General features: G+C 35.2%; 1 protein-coding gene across 1 annotated transcript in view; it reads left to right on the top strand.

The window, feature by feature from the left end:
• LOC129001408 (uncharacterized) overlaps positions 1–19,519 on the top strand; it is a 238,255-nt gene that overhangs the window by 204,298 nt on the left and 14,438 nt on the right. Inside the window, exons 33-36 of the mRNA XM_054428664.1 lie at positions 4,074–4,498; positions 8,821–8,854; positions 10,419–10,843; positions 13,017–13,047. Coding sequence (XP_054284639.1) covers positions 4,074–4,498; positions 8,821–8,854; positions 10,419–10,843; positions 13,017–13,047 — 915 coding nt within the window. The remainder of the gene's footprint in view (positions 1–4,073; positions 4,499–8,820; positions 8,855–10,418; positions 10,844–13,016; positions 13,048–19,519) is intronic.

Raw genomic sequence — 19,519 nt, 5'->3', positions numbered from 1 at the left:
TCGAGTTTCGGGATTAGATTTTTGGAACTGTTGGTTAATATGTATATACAAACAAATGGGTTTCATTGCAGTAGTCAACACGACAATTGGTTGAATACTTTGTACTGAATGCCTACAACTACATTTTACAACAGGTATTTCGATTACCTTTCTCAGTACAAACCATGAAATAATATAGCTCATTGTTTGTGCCTAAAGAAACAAAATGCATGAGTTATTGAACAACAGAAACGAAATAAATTGTTTTTCCACAGTGGTAAGCCTATAATAAATCGTTTAAGAAAAGTTCGCCCATTTATCACTTAAATGAGATACAGTACTCAATTCGTTATACATACTTATTAACATATATAAAACATACTCCCTTCGTATGATATTGGCCAACAGTTGACCCCAAACCCAAATCCCGAATATCAAAATACTAGTTGAGATTACAAATAAATTAAGATAAGGCTACCTAATAATAAAATATAAATTAAAACTGAAAGAAGAAAATTATTCATTCTCAATAATTTCTTCATCTGACTCGGTGGTAAAATTCCGGGGAATAAAAATCCAGGCGTAAAAATCCAGGGGTTACAAATCCGGGGGTAAAAATTCGGGGGTAAAAATCCAGGCCGTACATTCACATTTGTCTAAACGCTTGCTATTTAGACAGGGGGTAAAATTCCGGTTTTTATTGCTAATATAATTAATCACGCTCAGTTTATGTTCATTAGACTTCCAAATCCGCGGGGGTAAAATTCCGCCCGCGAACAAACTTAAGAGCGCTCAGGTTACTACGTCATAGTGACGTCAGCTTTACCCAGGGGGTAAAGCTCAGGGGATAGAATTCCTGCGACCCAACGAATCTATGTATCATGTATAGCGGAGTAGGAGATCAAAGGTCCGCTTGTCAGATTGTCTGTGTGATCGGGTCGCGAAAACTCAAGAACCGTTGCACTAATAGCATTCAATTATTTTGCACAAATAATTATGACACCATTGGAGAGACGATTCCGCTTGGTAGCATCGATGTATATAACCTAACTGGATCGCGCCCTGCAACGAGAGTACAGCGCTGAAAACGAGTCGGCGCTCAATAGGCTCCCCCCACCACAAGTGGGGTATCACCATACCCACGCGGCGCCGAAGAATGACTCGTGCGTTGACTTCGGAGTTTAAATGATACATGTTGACCTATCGGATTTAAATGCTCATTTGCTCAAATGAAAACCGCTAATTTTAATAAATAATTTGATACCAATTGTTATAAACTAACTGGAATAGAACTGGAGCTATGGATCGTTGATTAAAAACAAAACCTGAAATATTTTTTATTTTCGTTGTTTGGAGGCTCACAGTTCAGAAAGAATCTTGTCCGATTTGAATAGCTAAAATCTCAAATTAAGGCCCATAATTTATTGATTATTTCTATTTTGAAACATATAAAATACATGAACAATACTGAAGCTATTTATTTTTAATCATCGAAAGACCTTATAAAAGATACATTTTATTTTTGTTGTTCACCTTGCATTTGCTTGAAACTCGTCCGATTTGAATACTAATAGCTTAAATGAAAGCCGGTATTTCACCAAATGTCTTTAGACCTAAACATATGACGTATCACAATCATAACTTGAGATACTAATCTTTAATTGTAGTAAAATTTCGGAAAAATTCAAATATTCCTTCATTAGAGGCTTATAAATTACCTTAATCTTGTTTGATTTGAATGATTGACGTCTCATATGAAAACCCGTAATTTAACAGTTATTTCAAGACCAAAACGAAGTCTTTGGCTTCCTTCATTCAAACTGAAGATATATGAAAAGCTATAAGACAATTTTTAGAATTATAGCTCCCTATAATATGTACAGGGTGTCCTGGAGCTCCAACTCACTACCAATATTGTGGGGCATTGCTCCTGAGTAAGAAACAGATCTATATATGATATTTAATTTGTCCGGAAGTCCTTATTTACTCACACAACCGCAATTTTGTTTTTCACTTATTAATTTTTTTCTAAAAAGTGGTTAATTTTGAGTTAATTATGAAAGAAAATTGTAAATAGCCGACATTTTGTTTTATGAATTTGAAATATTTTCAATAATTCTTTGTAGCTTTGAATTGTTGTCATAAATGTTTGTGCAAAGTTTCAATTTCGTATCTTTAACCACTCTTACGAAAAAAAAATTATAAGTGAAAGAAACAAAATGGTGGCTGTGTGAGTAACTAAGGACTTCCAAGCTAATGAATTCATATGTGCTTTGGGCTTTGGCATCAAAGATGTTTGCTAGCAATGTGTTCCGAGACCACGGATCAAACAGAGGTCTTAGTGAAGACAATCATGATCTTACGCTCATTAAAATTATATGCATGTTGTTTTAAAAAGTATATTGCCAAAAGTATTTAAAAAAACCTAAAAAGTAATGTTTCAAACCTCGGCGTTCGGCAGAAGCTAAATAAACTTATTTTGTGTATCCAGGTCTATCAATGGCAAATGATTGTTATATGTAAAAGCTGTATTGTTGATTAGATTATTTAACTTGTAAATATATCTACGACAGTTGTTTAGTTTTATTAGCTTTGATTATTCTACATCGTAACTACTATACCCAGGAAATGTCTTACAGTACTGTAGTTTTTCTTAATATTGTAAGAGTAAAAAAATAATTTTATATAATATGATTTAATGTCAACGGATGTACTATCCAACCCAAATGACAGAATAAAATAATCCATATCAATACATATACCATCAAAACTGTGTTATAAATCCAAGACTACAAGAAAGTTTAATTTAAAATATGTGTTCTGGGTCGGAATATTATAATTTAAAGAATGTACCTATGAAAAATAATTACATACAGTACCATACACGAAATTCGTTAAAACATTTTGGTGATAATAAATAAGTAAAAATGTGCGATATGTCGGCGGTCACAATGCTACTTCAATGCTATGGCCCACTGCGGTTCCCCACTTGTGGTGGGGGGAGCGGCGCGGCGGCGGCGGACCGTTTTCGTTTACCAGCCGAGCGCGATCCAGTTAGGTTATATACATCGATGCTTGGTAGTAACAATAAAACCCTAAAAATACAATTTTAAATTTGTCCCATAATAATAACATTAGAAGCTACCTTCTTCTTTTTAGCGAAATTCCCCTATAGGGAATAAGCTATTACCGTAGTACTCATGGTAAGACCTGGACCCGGGACCGATTTACTTTTTCGTTTTGAGGTCCCTAGAGACCAAAAACACCATCCGTTCAAATATATATATATATATATATATATATATTTATTTATATATGTGTCCGTTAGCGCGATAACTTGAGCAAAAATCATCCGATTTTGATGAAATTTGGTACAAACGTGTAAACCTACGTTTATGTGAACAAGTTCGCGAACCAGCATGATCGGACTATGGGAACAGGGGTTTATGGGGGGTTTTATGAGGCAATAATTAGTTTTTCCCATTTTTTACCCTTAAAACTTAACATTTAGCATTTTCTTTCCAAACCATTTTGTAGAGCTTAAAAAACAAATAATTTAGTATATTGAAGCGTTATTATGCGCCTATTGATTACGGAGAAAATTCCAAAAAACTGTAAATTTAAAATTCCCATGTTATTCTTATGGAGAATAAGTAAACTGTTCTAGTTTGCTTGTTTATGATCATATTTTAATAAAATTTGGATAATGCATTCATTTCATACTAAGCTATTAACATTTTACAAAAACACCTTTTTACCCCCCCTGTTGCAGCAAACCTAAGTACTCGTTAAACTAATGTTATTTAAATAAGGAATAAATGTGATATTTTTAAGGAGGCATTTTAGTGTAAATCCAATCAGGCAAATGGAAATTCGCTTAGTCTGCAGGTTTGCTGCGGCGGGGGTATTATTTATTTACATTCACCTCCAACAATTTTGTTGTTTACTTTAGGCAAAGAGAAAATTTTTTTCCTATAAACTCTTTCATTCATAAGGTTATCATTAATAAGGCATTTTAAAATTATTTGCAATTGTGTTCTGAAATGACTTTTAATTTATAATTATTGTATTAACAACCTAAAACCAATTTTCAGATCAAAGATTAGTTGAGGATGACTCAAGCTTTAAAGAAAAGAAATTTGAAGTTAAAAGATACTTTAAAAAACATTCCAAAACGTCAGTAATACAATACATCATCCTTGAATGCTACAAAATTAGTGATCCAAAATCATCAAGAGGAGTTACAACTTTCTTCGGGATAATTAAAACCACGCAAGGACTTATTTTGGCAAAAGTAAAAGCCTTAAACTGTTTTGATGATTTAAATATATTTAAAATCGTTTTGAGTTATGTTATGATAAAGAAAGGTGATGGAAGCGGAGCGTCTCTTGATCTGGACTTCACAACCCCACCAGAACTTGGCCAAAAGTCTTGGTTCTACGGAAGTGCAACTGCAGATACTGAAGTTATTTTGTTCATGGAAAAGTCAAAAAGTCCTCATTATAATTTATGGAGCATGGTACGTAAGTTACAATAGTACAATAATGGGTTTAAAAACAAACGATAAAAGATTATACGTTACTCCACCTAAAGTGACGGGTACAATTTGATCTCGTCAATATAAGTTTACATTGAGCATTCAAACCCTTTTGCTTGTATATTATATTTGTAAATTAATTGTTTGAGTTCAATAAATTTCATATAATCTTGCCACAATAAATCATACTAGCAATATACATCACTATCCCAAAGGAAAGATAAGTTAACAGAGGCTATGCAAACTTCACACAACTATGATGATCTGGGTTAGTACCCAGGCTCAGGCTATTTAAAACTCATTCTGAATTAATCCTTAAACCGTCTCAAGAAATGTTTTTAGATTCGTGCCATATTACTAATAATAACATAATAATAACACATTTGTTGATTATGTACATAATATTAAGAACCAAGTATAGTAGTTACACAGCAACACTGTAGACTAGGCGGACCTTTATTTTCCTGGTTGGACTGTCACTAAAATGCTTCCTTTAGAATGCCACATTTATATTTTACTATTAATATATGAAACCCGTCGAAATCGATTGTTATCTTGAGGTTTCACTCAAATTCATAAAACTACGTTAGATATAGTGTAGTTATTAAAATCTTATTTGGATGGTATTTGGACCGTATCAGTGAATCGCCCTTTTTGGTCATAAGCAATACTGAATTTTTATCAGCGGGAGGCAGCTGTATTCCGAATCTTATGTAGGCCTATGTAGTAAATTCCCGTATAAAGAATGGTGGGATCTGATTTCAAGGAGATTAAACCTTGTATCAAGTCATCTTCTGTTGAAAAGGTTGTAACAGGAAGGAAGGTCATTTACTCTTGTGCTAAATATCCTCACAGTTGAAGTGCAGTGTTTTACAAATATCACATTCGAGAGCAGTGAGCCATTGTCGAAATAGATCACTATAAATCAACTGTCAAGATCATAGCATCTACCTCAGATTTCTCTACAAAAACAAACTTCTAATTGGCATCATAAAAATAAACTTAGTTGCTATTACAATTTCTCTCCTCTACCAAAACCATGGATCTTGAACGATAGAACTTGAACATGGCTCACTTCCTCAACGTACTCCTTTACACTTGCATGGTTTTTATTTTATGACACAATTTTCTCCCGAAAAAACTATACTATTCCGATTATAGAAAACATGTATGCTAATAATCTCACGAAAGCTCTTGCGTTTATTTTATGTAATAATAAATCATATTATTGAAATTAGACCAAAAAGGCGAGTACCAAACCCCTACAATAAATATACGCAAGCCCTATAAGGAATAATTATCTATTCCTTTAATATTCATATGTTCATAATTTTAGGCCTATTACATTTTCTAAATGCATTAAAGCATAGATTTTTTAACAATCAAATTTAAATCGTATCTTAATTTTTTTCTGTTTTAATTTATTAAAAACTTATCATTCAGGGGAAAATCAATTTTAAAACCACAAAATAATGTCACCATTTCACTTTTACAGATTTAAAAAATGTTTATATCACGTCGTGACCTTTACAATACGAACTAAGTATTAACAGCTGTGTCATAAAAACATTTTGTAAGCTTATCCATCTGGGGAAGGGCCTTTAAAGGCCTCTAGGCCATAGCCCCAAGGGACCTCGTTACCTCGGTACCTCGTACAAGATGTTACCTCGTTTCTCTTTTGATGGCTCATCTACAGACAAAGACCTTTCTTTAGACACCCCTACCAAATTTCTACGCGCAGCCGTTCTCTTAAAGCTGTGACAAAACCTCTGTTTCTTATCGTCCATAGAGTAACAACATAGGAATGGAATTTTAAAGGCCACTGGGGCAGAGTCCAAAAGTAATTGACCTCTTTCTCTTTTGAGGGCTTATCTACACACCAAGACCTTTCTTAAGACACCTCTACCGAGTTTCTACGCCCAGTCGTTCTCTCAAATTAGTGGAGACAAAGAAAAACAGTTTCAAATCATTACATTGATAACATTAGGTTTAGTAAGTGCTTACGTTTGCTGCTATAGGGAAGGTAATTAAGTGTGTTTTAGTGACATTTTTTAGGGAGCTTGGTATGCAACAGATTAATTTGATCAAAATATATCCTAAAATACGCAGATTACATCTCAGGTTTATTTTACTCCTCACATAGCACAGGAATTTTAAATTAACTATTTAATGTATGAAATTTTGTATTTTATCCGTAATCATTCGCTTACCAATATGATTTAGTATGCTAAATTATCTTGTTTAAAGAAGTACAAAATTATTAGAAAAAGAATTCAAATTTTCATAATTTGAGATGTTTGTGGAATTTAATATAATACGTAAGTTTACACATTTGTTAAACTGATATATTTGAGGTCTCTTTTGGGACCTCAAAACGAAAAATTAAATCAGTCCCTAGATCTAGGTCTAGATCAGATCTAGGTTTCACCATGAGATCTGCGGTATTGGCTAGTTCCATTTTTGGAAATTCGTTGCAACCTAATTGGCTGATTGGAAGCAAACCTATTACAGTATTTCAGCTTAATGTAGGCCTACTATAACTGTATTTGACTTACCAGACTTATTTCCTGTCGCTCCTTAGCGGGAGTATAGGGCATCGAGAAGAGCTCGCCATCCATCCCTGTCCTGCACCAGATCCCTCAGCCGGCCCCTAGGTCTTCCCGACATTCAAAGCTTCCTTCGTTATTGTTCTTCTCCAGGTGTCACAGGGTCTCCCCCCTTGCTCGTCCCTTCGGGATTCCATTCCAGGGCCTTCTTATCAATTGATTCATCAGTCTTCCGAAGAATGTTACCCAGCCACCTCCACTTCCGTCTTCTGATGTCCAAGCTGATCTTTTTTTGCCCCGTTGCCTCCCAAAGCTGTTCATTTGAAATAGTGTTTGGCCAGAACACTCTCATTATACGTCTGAGACACCTGTTTACAAACACCTGGAGCAGAAAAAGTACTACGCTGATCCATTTTCCAAGTTTCACTGGCATATAGAAGGACAGACTTGGCATTTGTGTTGAAGATGCGGATTTTGGTTTTCATTGGAACATTTTTATTTCACCATATTGGGTAACGCTGGATAAATAAATGTTGCATTAGCTCTCCCAATGCGGCTCCTGACATCTTTCCTTGCTCCTCCGTCTGCTGTGCTTTGCTGTTGAGTTATTGGCAAAGAGTCAACCTCTTCAATCACCTTCCCGTTTAATTCTAAGGCTTAGGCTACTCTGGAGTCCAACCTCATTTTCTTTTTTTTTCATGATGGGTTAGCCTCTGGATCGAAAATTGCAATATAAAATGGTTTAGTTTACCTTTTGCGTCGAACGATCCTTGTGTAGTAAGTGATAACTACAGCTGTTTCATGCCGCTGGGGCACATCTTCAGGCCATTTTCTTTGTCTTATTCACATTTATCTTAAGGCCCACCTCTTCAGCCTCTCTTTGTAGAGAACTTAGTTTCGCCTGTATATCGGTGTACCTCTGAGCAATCAAGCAAAAGTCGTCAGCAAAGTCAAGGTCCTCCAGCCACTCCCTCAGTCCCCACTGCAGCACTTCCCGCCTTCTATTATTTGTTACTTTCCTCATAACTGAGTCGAGTGCCAAAAGGAACAGTATTGGTGATAAGATGCAGCCCTGGCGAACACTTATTTTAACTAGGATTGCTGCAGTCAACTTTCCCTGCTGCGAAACCTGACACTGGAAACCATTGAACATGGCTTTGATAATATTTATGATTTAAGGGGGCCATATTCTTGTAGAACATGCCACAGCACCCCCAAAAGTAAGGTAAGTAAGGTGTTTCAATGCGTCAAAGGCCTTCTCGAAATCGACAAATGCCAGGCAGAGAGTACTTTGAAATTCTTTGCTCTGTTCTAGTAGGACTCAGAGAGTACTAATTAAATCCACACAACTTCTTGCTTCCTGAAAACCTACCTGTTATTTCCTTAGTTTCAGTTCAATGGATCCTTTTATCCGGTTTAGGATTATTCTGACCAGCATTTTGCTTAGGACTGACAAAAGGGTAACACCTCTCCGATTGTTACAGATTGTTACATCCCCTTTCTTTGGTATTTTAACAACTATGTCCTTCTTCCATTCCTTTGGTGTTCTCCCCTCTTGCCAAATCTGTCAAAGTAGTGGATGAAGTAGGTCCGTGGCGACATCGCCAGATTTTAGGATCTCGGCCGCAATATTGTCTAAACCAGGGGCTTTGCCATTTCTCATGCTTTTGACCGAATATTGTATTAATATTACTGAATACTGAGTAGCAATATTCATTTATTCTGCAAGCTTATGTTTGTTTCTTTTTACCTTTTCAGATTCGCGATGGCGATGATACATGTCCTACAATTCGTAAGTGAATGAACTACAAATGAATTACATTTAAGTTTAACTCTAATAATCCTAAATATATAGGAATATTACTGCTTTTAAAACCATATCAACGCATCACAATGTTCAATATCAAGATTTAAAGGTTTTACTAATTTAAGTAGGAAATGACTAGAACCATTGCCAGATCATGGCACATCACTATTTAAATGCATATTATACTAATAATTATTTTAATAAATAAAATTTAAATTAAATTAACCTATACAAAATTAAATAAAAAATTAATAATTTTAAGATGCAAATTGTGTATATTTTTCTAAGAGTCAGTATTCTCGAGCTATCTGACATTCTAGCCAAATGTAAGTATAAGCATAGACAAAAAGAATTCTTTTTGTCTATGGCATAAGCCTATTTTGCGTGCTGTGTTTGCATGTTTTTTCCTTAGGTTAAGTCGTGTATAGTGTTTGGATATATTGACGATGCACATTGCATTTGTACAATGCCTAAAGGAAAATAAATCGAATTTCATTTCACTGCTATTTAAATAACTACATTCATTATTATTATTATCATTGTTGTATAATATTTAGTATAAGATTCGTACCTCTGTTTTAAAAGTCTGTTTAAAATTGTTAGTTCTATTTAATTTTTTTCTGTATTTAATTTTGAATAAGGTGCTGAAAGTTAATCGTGTTTGTTCCTCGGTAATGAATGCTAAAATGTTTCTGTATAGTCGCTTAGTTATATTTACCACTGTGTATTATATCCCAAGTATGAGTGTACGCTTTAAAATTAGTAAATAGAACAACTATGAAATCTAGTTTCGTAGAACATCAGATCAAAACACGACATGAGTACAATATATAAATGAGCATTTAAAACTGTAGACTGTAGGGTATGGAAAAAAATTAATGTACCGGTACACCCCAATTTTTATTAGGACAATAGCTTTTATAATTAAAAAAGCGAACAATATAAAAAATAGCTACTTCCCTATAGGGAAATTCGCTAATACACCAAGGCATAAAAATGATTATGTAATTACACGTTAAGTAAGTTTAAACAGTCAAAAGCATTACTGTATCTTTCCACAATATTGCCCCTTGCCTTGATAGGTTTTGGTTTTGTTTTAAAATTGTAAAACTCAGTATAGTTTGAAAAACAAGCACTTTTTGCGTCTACAGTAAACATTAGGGTGCAAATCACTCTTATACTCCTGAAAACATAGGCTACCTCAAAACCTTTAACTTTATAACTTCTCTGCATTCACTACAATAATTATAATGATTGCTTTCGTATAACTCCATCTTCGGTACAAATACATGTTTTTGTGTGTTTTTATTATAGACTTGATTGTTTGTGAGGGGAGGAATCATGGTCCAAGCACGTCAACCGAAGCTTATTGTGCATTATCATAGACTTAAGAAAATTTATGTTTTCATTGACCAAATAATATGCATTTCTGTGAGAATACACCAGGTTCATAAATGAACTATCTAACAGCAATATCTAATAATAAGTCTCAATTGAATTTCTAGTAATAATTTGGAAATTTACGTAATCAATGTTTGTTTATTTGCAGATTATACAAATGAACGAGATATTGGAACTCTCCTACCAGAACATGAATTGGTTGCAGAATATGAATTTACGCCTGATCCAAACAGTGGCCTCACTAAAAAGCTTACACTAAAATGCTACGAAAAGTCCATTATGAGACCTAATGAAAAAGATCAAACGGAGCGTCAGTTTTATTTGCAAGTTCTTAAAGAAGACACGTCCTCCTTAGGCATCATACAGAATGTTCGATGCGATTCTCTAAGCACACTTCGTGATTTTAACGTGAAAGAACACAATGAACACGACGTTAAATTGATTATTTTTACGGTCAAAATCACATGTCCTGCTACATTCTACTCTTTGATATCTTGTGAAAATTGTGAGGTGAAAAACTGGAAATATTACGATTGGGGAAATTCCTACAGTAAAAGCGATCAATGGAAAATGGTACGAAATATTACTCGAATCAAGTGGTGGCGAAGATTCCAAATAAGTGTCAGGGTGTCCCACAAATACGTTTAAATTGTGGATTTAATATGAATTGACAATTTATGCGCTGAAAGATTTAAAACAAGTATAAAAACATGTTCTTAGCAAAAAATAGTTTCCTAACATATTCAGAAGCAAAATAGTCGCATATTGCAAGTTAATTATCTATATTATTGAAAGAATTTGTTGGATTTTTGTATTCAGCAAATCGACCCCTGAATATTTATTTTTATAGGCATAATGGGTATCAATTTTAAGTTCTTATCCTCTAGATGTGCCTTTTGCGGGTTTGGATGATATCTCGTGAAAGCTTTTCGTCCTATAGGCTTTTAAAATTTCAGAATTTTTGCTGGATTCTGTTGTCAATCATCTGAACTTTTTCAAGTTTAAATTTGTTTATATCAAAACAGATAGCCATAATACAATTTTGTTTACATCCATACGAAAATGGGACTATCATTACAGTTGGTGATGTTTTGGTGAATTCAAGTAAAATATTCTAATGTCATTTGTATAAAACGTAAAGAAGAAAATGACTTAAGTTAGATTCTGTGTTTTCGTAATATGTTTCATTAGTATTTGAAAAAACTAATTACAAAGTTTTTAGGGTTTGCTTTGAAAAATTACAAGTCAGGGATAAGTCAATCATTAGTCTATCACGTAAAAATATATGATATTGAACAATAAAAAAGAGCAATAAAAAATAGCAAATTAATTCTAATATATCACGGATTTTTAAGTCACGAAGTGAGTGACGCTGGCTGCTAGTACTAATTACATTAACTTGTTACCTGGTTCGTTTAGTGGGTTACAGCTTTATAACTTATTTGTCACTTATTATCGTCACGTATGCTGAACGGCTGTTTGATTGAGGAATATTACTTTTGGTAATGTTACCGAAGAAATCAGACGATTTCAGGGTTTTTGTATACATCACTTTTTGAGTAACATCAAAAGTTATTCCTAGAAATTGAGTTTTCATAAAAGGGTTTTAAAACTACATAACAGTAAACATATCAGGTAATAGCTGAAGAAAGTAGTAATTGGGAAACAAATAAAAAAAAAATGTTCACCACACCACCCTTTCAAAATATTGTGCTAAATTGGGCAGGTAATTTAAAATCCAAGTTTAAACCTCTTCTTGGGGCACCCTGGATGTATAGTTGAGATTTATATTTATGTTTCTCATATGGTAAAAAAAAATACCATATGAGAATACTATGTCTCAGACTAATTCCGATTTCCATTTATCTGTACTGTTATAATTGAAAAGATTAGAAATAAAATGTTAAAATATACTTAATTTGTATAGGAATTTTATTTACATATTAAAATATCTCCTCTGAAAAACAAAGTTATAAATTTCACTCTTGAAAATGGAATGAATACTATGTATGATAACCGACAGATATCAATAGCTACTAAATAATGTCAAGGTAGTTTTTTTTTCTAGCTGTAAAAAATCCATGCTTCAAACTTGTAATTTACGTTTAAACAGTAAATTACATAGTTATGTATCAAAGCTCATAACATTCCGTACATTGTTCTATTGGAAAAATTATTTAACAGTCGAAGCAGATTTCATGTGCTCTTATAATCTGTTTTCATGGGTGTTTTCTGTACTTGTTTTTCGATGTACGGCCGAGAAATCAAACTGGAATAGTTAGAATAGCGATTTCATAGGCTATATAAATAGTTGTGAGCAGAATGGATGTATAGTGATGTAAAAAATTTCCTGTGTGTGCAAAATAATTTATAAGTCTATAAGAGTGGGTAAAAGATTAGGCATTTCGTAACTGGGCTAAGTTTACGTCATTTATACCACACTCCTTTGCTTATGTATTGCTTATATATTGACTTGACGAAGCACGCTCTTAGTACTTCATTCAAAAAATGTAGACGGTTTGAGGGGCAGCGATTCCATCCCCTCCACTCCAACGTTGAAACTACAACCGACAGCTGATCAGATGATACGAGAGATTAAGCTAAAAAGTAGTGGGGGTTTCCAGGAAACCTTCCCCTGAAACCACCGACATTTGTGAATGGACTTTGGTGAGTCCGGCTTCAACGGTTAACGATAGTAACAGAATCTACTTATGACTTGTAAAAACTCTATTTTTTATTTTTTCAGCTACCCACTGCATTTTGTAAAGAATTCCAAGGTGAGTATGACTTATAAGTTTTGCTGAAATTATTTTCGTCGTATGCTATTTATAGAATAACTAGCTGTTTGCCCGTTCTACGTACGGGAATCTAGTAGTAAGTTAAAACCTTATATTCAGAACAGGAGTTGGTTTGCATATTTAGTGTGCATTTTTCCAGATATGATGGCAAAACTATAACTGTTTAGGAATACATATAAACCTTCTCAAATACAATATCTGACAGTTTCAAAGCCATAACGAATGCTTTGCAATTAAATGTCACCCGATCGTGTTAGTCCATATTTTATATAAAACGATGAAAATAATTGCTTTACAGTATAGGTCTATGAGGCATAGCCCTAAGGTAGGCCTGTAATTTAAAGTTACTTTTCACACTGGTTAAAAGAAGTTAAAACACTACCTCAACCTCACTACTGCCCACTTTATTCGGGTCGAAATTGTTATTAACAATGGTGCTCTTGTCTTTTCCACGAAAAATAAGGACTTAATTGCGTTACTAACAGACATACACACACAAATACAGAATTGAGTCCACACAACATTTTTGAGTCCAGACAGAAAACGCTAAAAATTATACAGTAATACATCAATTAAATTTAATAAGCAATAAGGTGCAGTGTTTATAAATAAATAGTGAAAATGAAAATAGTGATATGTTTTTATGTAAAAATTATTCTTACTGCTACCACCGGTTCAAAGGAAAAGTAGCAGTACCAAAAACCAACGTTTACATTTGAGAAAAGAACTGTAGTATTTACGACTAATTCAAACTGTCCTTCTAATCAAACTGTATTATAGGTGCTAATTAATCTGTTGGCAAATATATAAATAAATAAATACACAGGCCACAAAACATGTAACATGTAACATTAACAACGTAAAGCTTTAAAAACTTACTATGGTTTGCTAAAAAAACTTTCACTTGATGTGGTGCAGTACCGAAGTTATTAATCTCCTTTGGTTTTAATTTTTTTTTTTTTAGTTTTCGAAAATCAAAGTTATTTCCCATTAATAGCATTATTTGTAAGCAGCTTTTAATGTTAGCATATTAATGGCAGTTTGAAGAAACCACCTTTATCCAAACAAAGGTTTCTCATTTAAAAGATTACGTAATCTCTAAACGATAATCGGTAGGTACATATATTTAGCATACATTCGGAGGAAATGTGACAAAAAAACGCACAAATCTGGGGTTTTGTACTTTTGTTGTTTTATTTCCTAAGTAGGAAAAGTACCGATATCGTTGTCGAAATGTAAGTAAGTAGAAACCAAAAGTGACACATTGGAAAAGCGAGTTTAGCCTACATCTGTTAAGTTAAACCTCCGTTACGGTACGATCACAGCGAAATCAGACAGATCTTCCAAGATCGCAGCAACATCCACGATCACCCACTGCAGTTGTAATTTTTTACTTTGCACTTTACACAACTGTCCTTGAAGCGCCGTCAATGAATGGAAACCTTTGTAAGCTACGGTATTGGTGCCGATGATTAAAAAAAAAATAAGTTTCCTTGCACTAATACAACACTGATTCACGGTATTTTCCCCGGTTATCAAAACTCAAGAACAATCGTTGCACTTGCGATTAATTAAACCGGTTAAGTAAGGCACAACGTTTTTAATCTCACTTGGTTTGGATGTGCTGACTAAACTTGATCGGAAATGGTTGCGGTATTTGTAAACAACTTTTAATGTAAACATATCAGTGACAGCTAGAAGTGAGAACTAATCCAAACAGCTGATCGTTATTTCATAAAATGTAATAGTAAACATTGGGAGAAAATTTGACAAAAATCGAACAAAATTGGGTTTTTGGTGGTTCGTTATTTTGTTTTCAAAGAAGCGAGGCCATGTTTTTTATAGCCAAAGACACTCTCGCCAATCCAGTAAATACAGAAAAACGATTAGAACCTTGATCGTTACTCTAGTTTTCTAGGAGTAGGCCGCGTAAAATGACATTTTGGCGTTACAGACGGAGTCACAGAATGGACAAACAAACAGACAAACAGACATACAGACAGAAATTGAGATAAGACTCGTTTCGGCTTTCTTAGGCTATGAAACGTAAAAATAACCAAAAACTGCATGATTCTAAGCAATGTACAGACAAAACTGTAATTTTATTTATATAGATTAATTATTAAAACTCATTTTAAGTAAACTCGATCAAAACTATTTATTTACAAAAACTAACCAATAATGTAAACAAACCAAATAGCAGATGATTCATAACTTTATAACTCAGCTGATAACAATAATCCTACAATTCTCCCCACCCAATTTAGGCTGAGTTTCCGAAACTCACTTTCAGGTTCCATTTGCATTTTCCATTGGGGTGGATCAGTTGCACCTTCTCTTGCTCTCAGCTGGTCAGCGTGTTTTCTCTTTATTTCTCCCCCAACTAAAACTGTGTGCCCTCTCGTCCTTTCTTATACAATTACTGGTCTCCAGCACTTCTTCGTTTCATTTTGAACCCACACTTCTTGTTTGATAGAAAACTCCTTTTGTTTGGATTTTAAGTCGTGATAGTACTTCTGTCGCCACACTTGATTCTCTATTCTCTCTCTGCTGTTACTACTCCACATATCCAAAGCTGTTGGTATTCTTCTACCATAGAAAAGGACTGATGGTGGTTGTCCTGTGGTCTTTTGTGGCATTGTGGGTTGTTCCGATAAGCAAGCAACACTTGTAAAAGTGCAAGTGATGAACTGAGACCTTCTTGTTTGCAAGCACTGTATCTACTCTTGAACGTTCTGATAATCCTCTCTACTGAACCATTGTTTTTTGGATGATACGGTACCGATGTGACATGACATATGTTATTGTTCTTACAAAAAGTCTTAAACTTTTTGGACGTAAAGGGGGTGCCATTATCGGATACAATTTTTTTAGGAACGCCGTACCTCGAAAACCAAGTCCTTAATCTATTTACAAGAGCAGCAGTTGTTGTACGGTCCATTACTTCAATCTCGACCCATTTTGAGTAAGCATCGATTCCTACTAACCAGAATCGGTTGTCGAATGGGCCTGCGAAGTCGAGATGAATTCGCTCCCAAGGATATAGAGGTACTTCTGTGTCAAATGAGCGGTTACTCTGGCAAGGGTGGCATATACGGACATACAACTCAACATCCTTATTCAGATTATGCCACCAAACATAATACCTTGATAGGGACCTCATAGCCTCTATTCCAGGACGTCCTTTGTGGAGTTCTTTCAATAAATTTTCTCTCAAAATCTGTGGCACCACAACTCTTCCTAATCGCATGATTATACCGTTTTCTAATGCCAGCTCTTCTCTCTTATTCCAATATGGTTTCATGGATGGTGGTAAGTTTCCTGTATCTTTTGGCCAACCATGTTCCAGGTAGTCTATAAGTTTCTTCATATTTGGGTATTTCTTATACTCCAGTACAAGTTCATGATTTGGATAACTTTCTCTTGAACCAATGCTCGAATCTCTTTCTCATCTTGATCCAATACTTATTGTGTCTTGAGTGAAAACCGAGACAAAAAATCAGCCAAACAATTATCCTGTCCTTTGATGTACTGGATCTCAAAATCATACTCCATTAAATACAAAGCCCAACGAACCAAACGGTTGTTTACTACTTTGGTAAGACCTCGATGCATTTCGAATATTCTTTCAAGTGGCTTGTGGTCAGTCCACACCATGAAAGGCTCCCACTGAGGTATTGTCTATACTTCTTCACTGCAAAAACTAACGCCATCGCTTCCTTGTCAACTGTAGCATACCTTTTTTCCGTACGTGTTCTCGAGGCGTACATGACTGGCCTTTCCGTTCCATCCGGCATCAAATGTAACAGTACTACACCAACCCCTTGTTCACAAGCATCACATTCAACAATGATCGGCTTTGATATGTCGTATGGGACTAATGTCTTCTCTAATGACAGGATATTCTTCAACTTGTCGAACGTAGTTTGTTCGGTCTCAGCCCATTTCCATTTAGTCTTCGTACCAGTCAGCTTATGCAAGTTCGAAGCGATCACATGAAGATTAGGTATATACCTTTCGTAAAAATTTAGCGCCCCTAGAAAAGCTCTTATTCTTTCACGTTTCTTGGCCTTGGTGCGTGTCTTTTGGTTTCAACTTTGTCTTCGGAGGGATGAATACCATTCCCATCTATTGTATGACCTAAATACTTTACGGATTTGTGAAAGAACTTACATTTTGACAGTTTTGATCTTATTCCACTTGATTATAGCCGCCTCAAAACTTCTCTAAGAGTGGTTATATGGGTAGTCTTATCCTTGCTAGAAATGATTATATCATCAAGTAGAACTCCGACATTAAGTCCTTTTAGTAAACTTTCCATGTACCTTTGAAATTTTGCCGGACTCGAAGAAAGCCCGAAAGGCAACCTTTTGTAGCAAAAGCAACCTACATGAGTTGCTATCGTAAGATACTTTTGTGACTTGGGGTGTACTTTAATTTGCAAGTACGCATCTCGAAGATCTATGACTGAAAATATCTTTCCATCAGTTAATTTGGAAGTCAAGTCATCAAAGGTTGGCAAGAGGTGTCTTTCCGGGACGATGTTTGGATTCAAAGTTGTACGAAAATCGCCACAGATCCTTACTCTACCTACACCCTTGTCTACGTTGACTGTTGGGGTACTCCATTCTATTGGTGTTTCGGAAGGGTCCACTGCTTCCAAAACTCCTTCCTGTACTAATCTCTGTAATTCTCGCTCCACTGCCTCCCTTAAGGGGAATAGAACTCATCGCGCCCCGTAAGATACAGGTGTTGTCTTACGGTGTTGTCTGACTTCTTTTATTTAGATGGATAACTTCATTAGAGTCGGATATAGTTCCTAGCTCATCACGAATGAGTTCGGGAAACTCCTGAGTTAATGCCTCAACTTCTTTTTGTAACTCTTTTCTATAACTTTCTTCATTCCCTAGGCAAATTAAGATTGAAAGCTACACTCCACGGCAACCTAAGTAATGAAACATCATCTTCTAGTAATGCAATAACTGGCAATCGCTTAGTACGATTACGTAAAGTAACGTCCACAAAAGCCTTACCCATGACTTCTAGTTTATTTTTCCCATAGCCAGTGATGACATCAGACGTCTTTTTGAGAGATTCGCCACTTGAATTCATCTTATCCCAAAAAGACAAACTTATAGCACTTACCCGAGCCCCGGAATCAAACTCCATTCTAACGTTATACCCGTTCAATTCTACATCTATTGTAGCTCTGGGAACCTTACTCTTGACTGACATAATTTGCGTTCCACTAACATCAATTATCAGAACTACACTCATCATCGTAAGTTTTATCACAATAATCATATACTTTTATCAAATTACCGTCTGTTCTCTTGAAAAAATTATTTTTATATTTGCACATTCTTGCGAAGTGGCCTCTCTTTGAACATTTCTTGCACACAGCAGGACACCTATCTTCACTAGGGTCATGTGTAAACCCACATCTATAACACCTATTGAAACCAGTATATTTCTGTACCTCTGGTTTCCTCTTTTCCTTACTGTCACTTAGTTTGAAAATCTCATTTTTACATGAATGTTTGTAAACTTCTTCTCTTGCGCGTTCCATAGATTGAGCTAACTCTAGTATTACAGTACTGTTGACTTAACACGCTCACCTCGGTTATTAACTCCCTCGGGCCATCTTTGTTTGACTTCGACCTCAAATTCTGGACAGTTGCTTCCTACTGCAAACCTATCTCGTACTCGTTCATCTAAGCTATCTCCATATTTACAACTTCTAGCTAAAGGCTTCAATCTGTTATAAAACAAAATAAATGTCTCACCATCTTTTCTTATTACTCTTTCAAACTCAAACCTTGTTTCAAAAAGGGTCCTTGTAGGTTTGAACAACGGGTTGGCTTCCTCTTTGACTTCGTCGTAGGTGCACTCCTCCCAGGCTTGGATACATCTGGTCCGACAGTGCCCAGAGGTGCTCCTCTCCGATATTTGCCAATAGAAGATCTCGCCGAACCGCTTGTTCTTCTGTGTTAGCACCACCTAGTCCCTTAACTCTTCAGGTCAACTCAAAACGAGTTATGTAGTCTTCCCACAATTGTTCACTATTATACTCTTTAAATGAAAATCTGCTCATTCTATCTTGTATGCAAGACATGTTACTACAGTCAATTACTCTCTTATACTGAGACTGGTCTGTTTTCGTAGGCATTTTCTCGTCGCCAATATAGAATAATTAATTATTAAAACTCATTTCATGAGCAATTATATTATACGTTGTTTTAATTGAGCGGAGCGAGCGAAGCTCTTATACGTCGACTCTTATGCATTTCGTAATACGCAAACTCCTCCTAGATGGCTGAATCAATCGTTTTCAAATTTTGCATGGTGATAAAGACCATATCGGTGAGTGCCAACATCTATATGGCGTTAAAAAAGTCTCACAGGAATCCGCCCCACTGGGTCTCAAAGTTTCAATGTAATCCTGATGGAA

Source organism: Macrosteles quadrilineatus, unplaced genomic scaffold (genome assembly GCF_028750875.1).
Source record: "Macrosteles quadrilineatus isolate MER2022 unplaced genomic scaffold, UCM_ALF_1.0 Scaffold_8__2_contigs__length_117827958, whole genome shotgun sequence".
NCBI lineage: Eukaryota > Metazoa > Arthropoda > Insecta > Hemiptera > Cicadellidae > Macrosteles > Macrosteles quadrilineatus.
The sequence above is the reverse complement of the archived record's forward strand: the minus strand, read 5'-3'. Positions and strand labels throughout refer to the sequence as shown.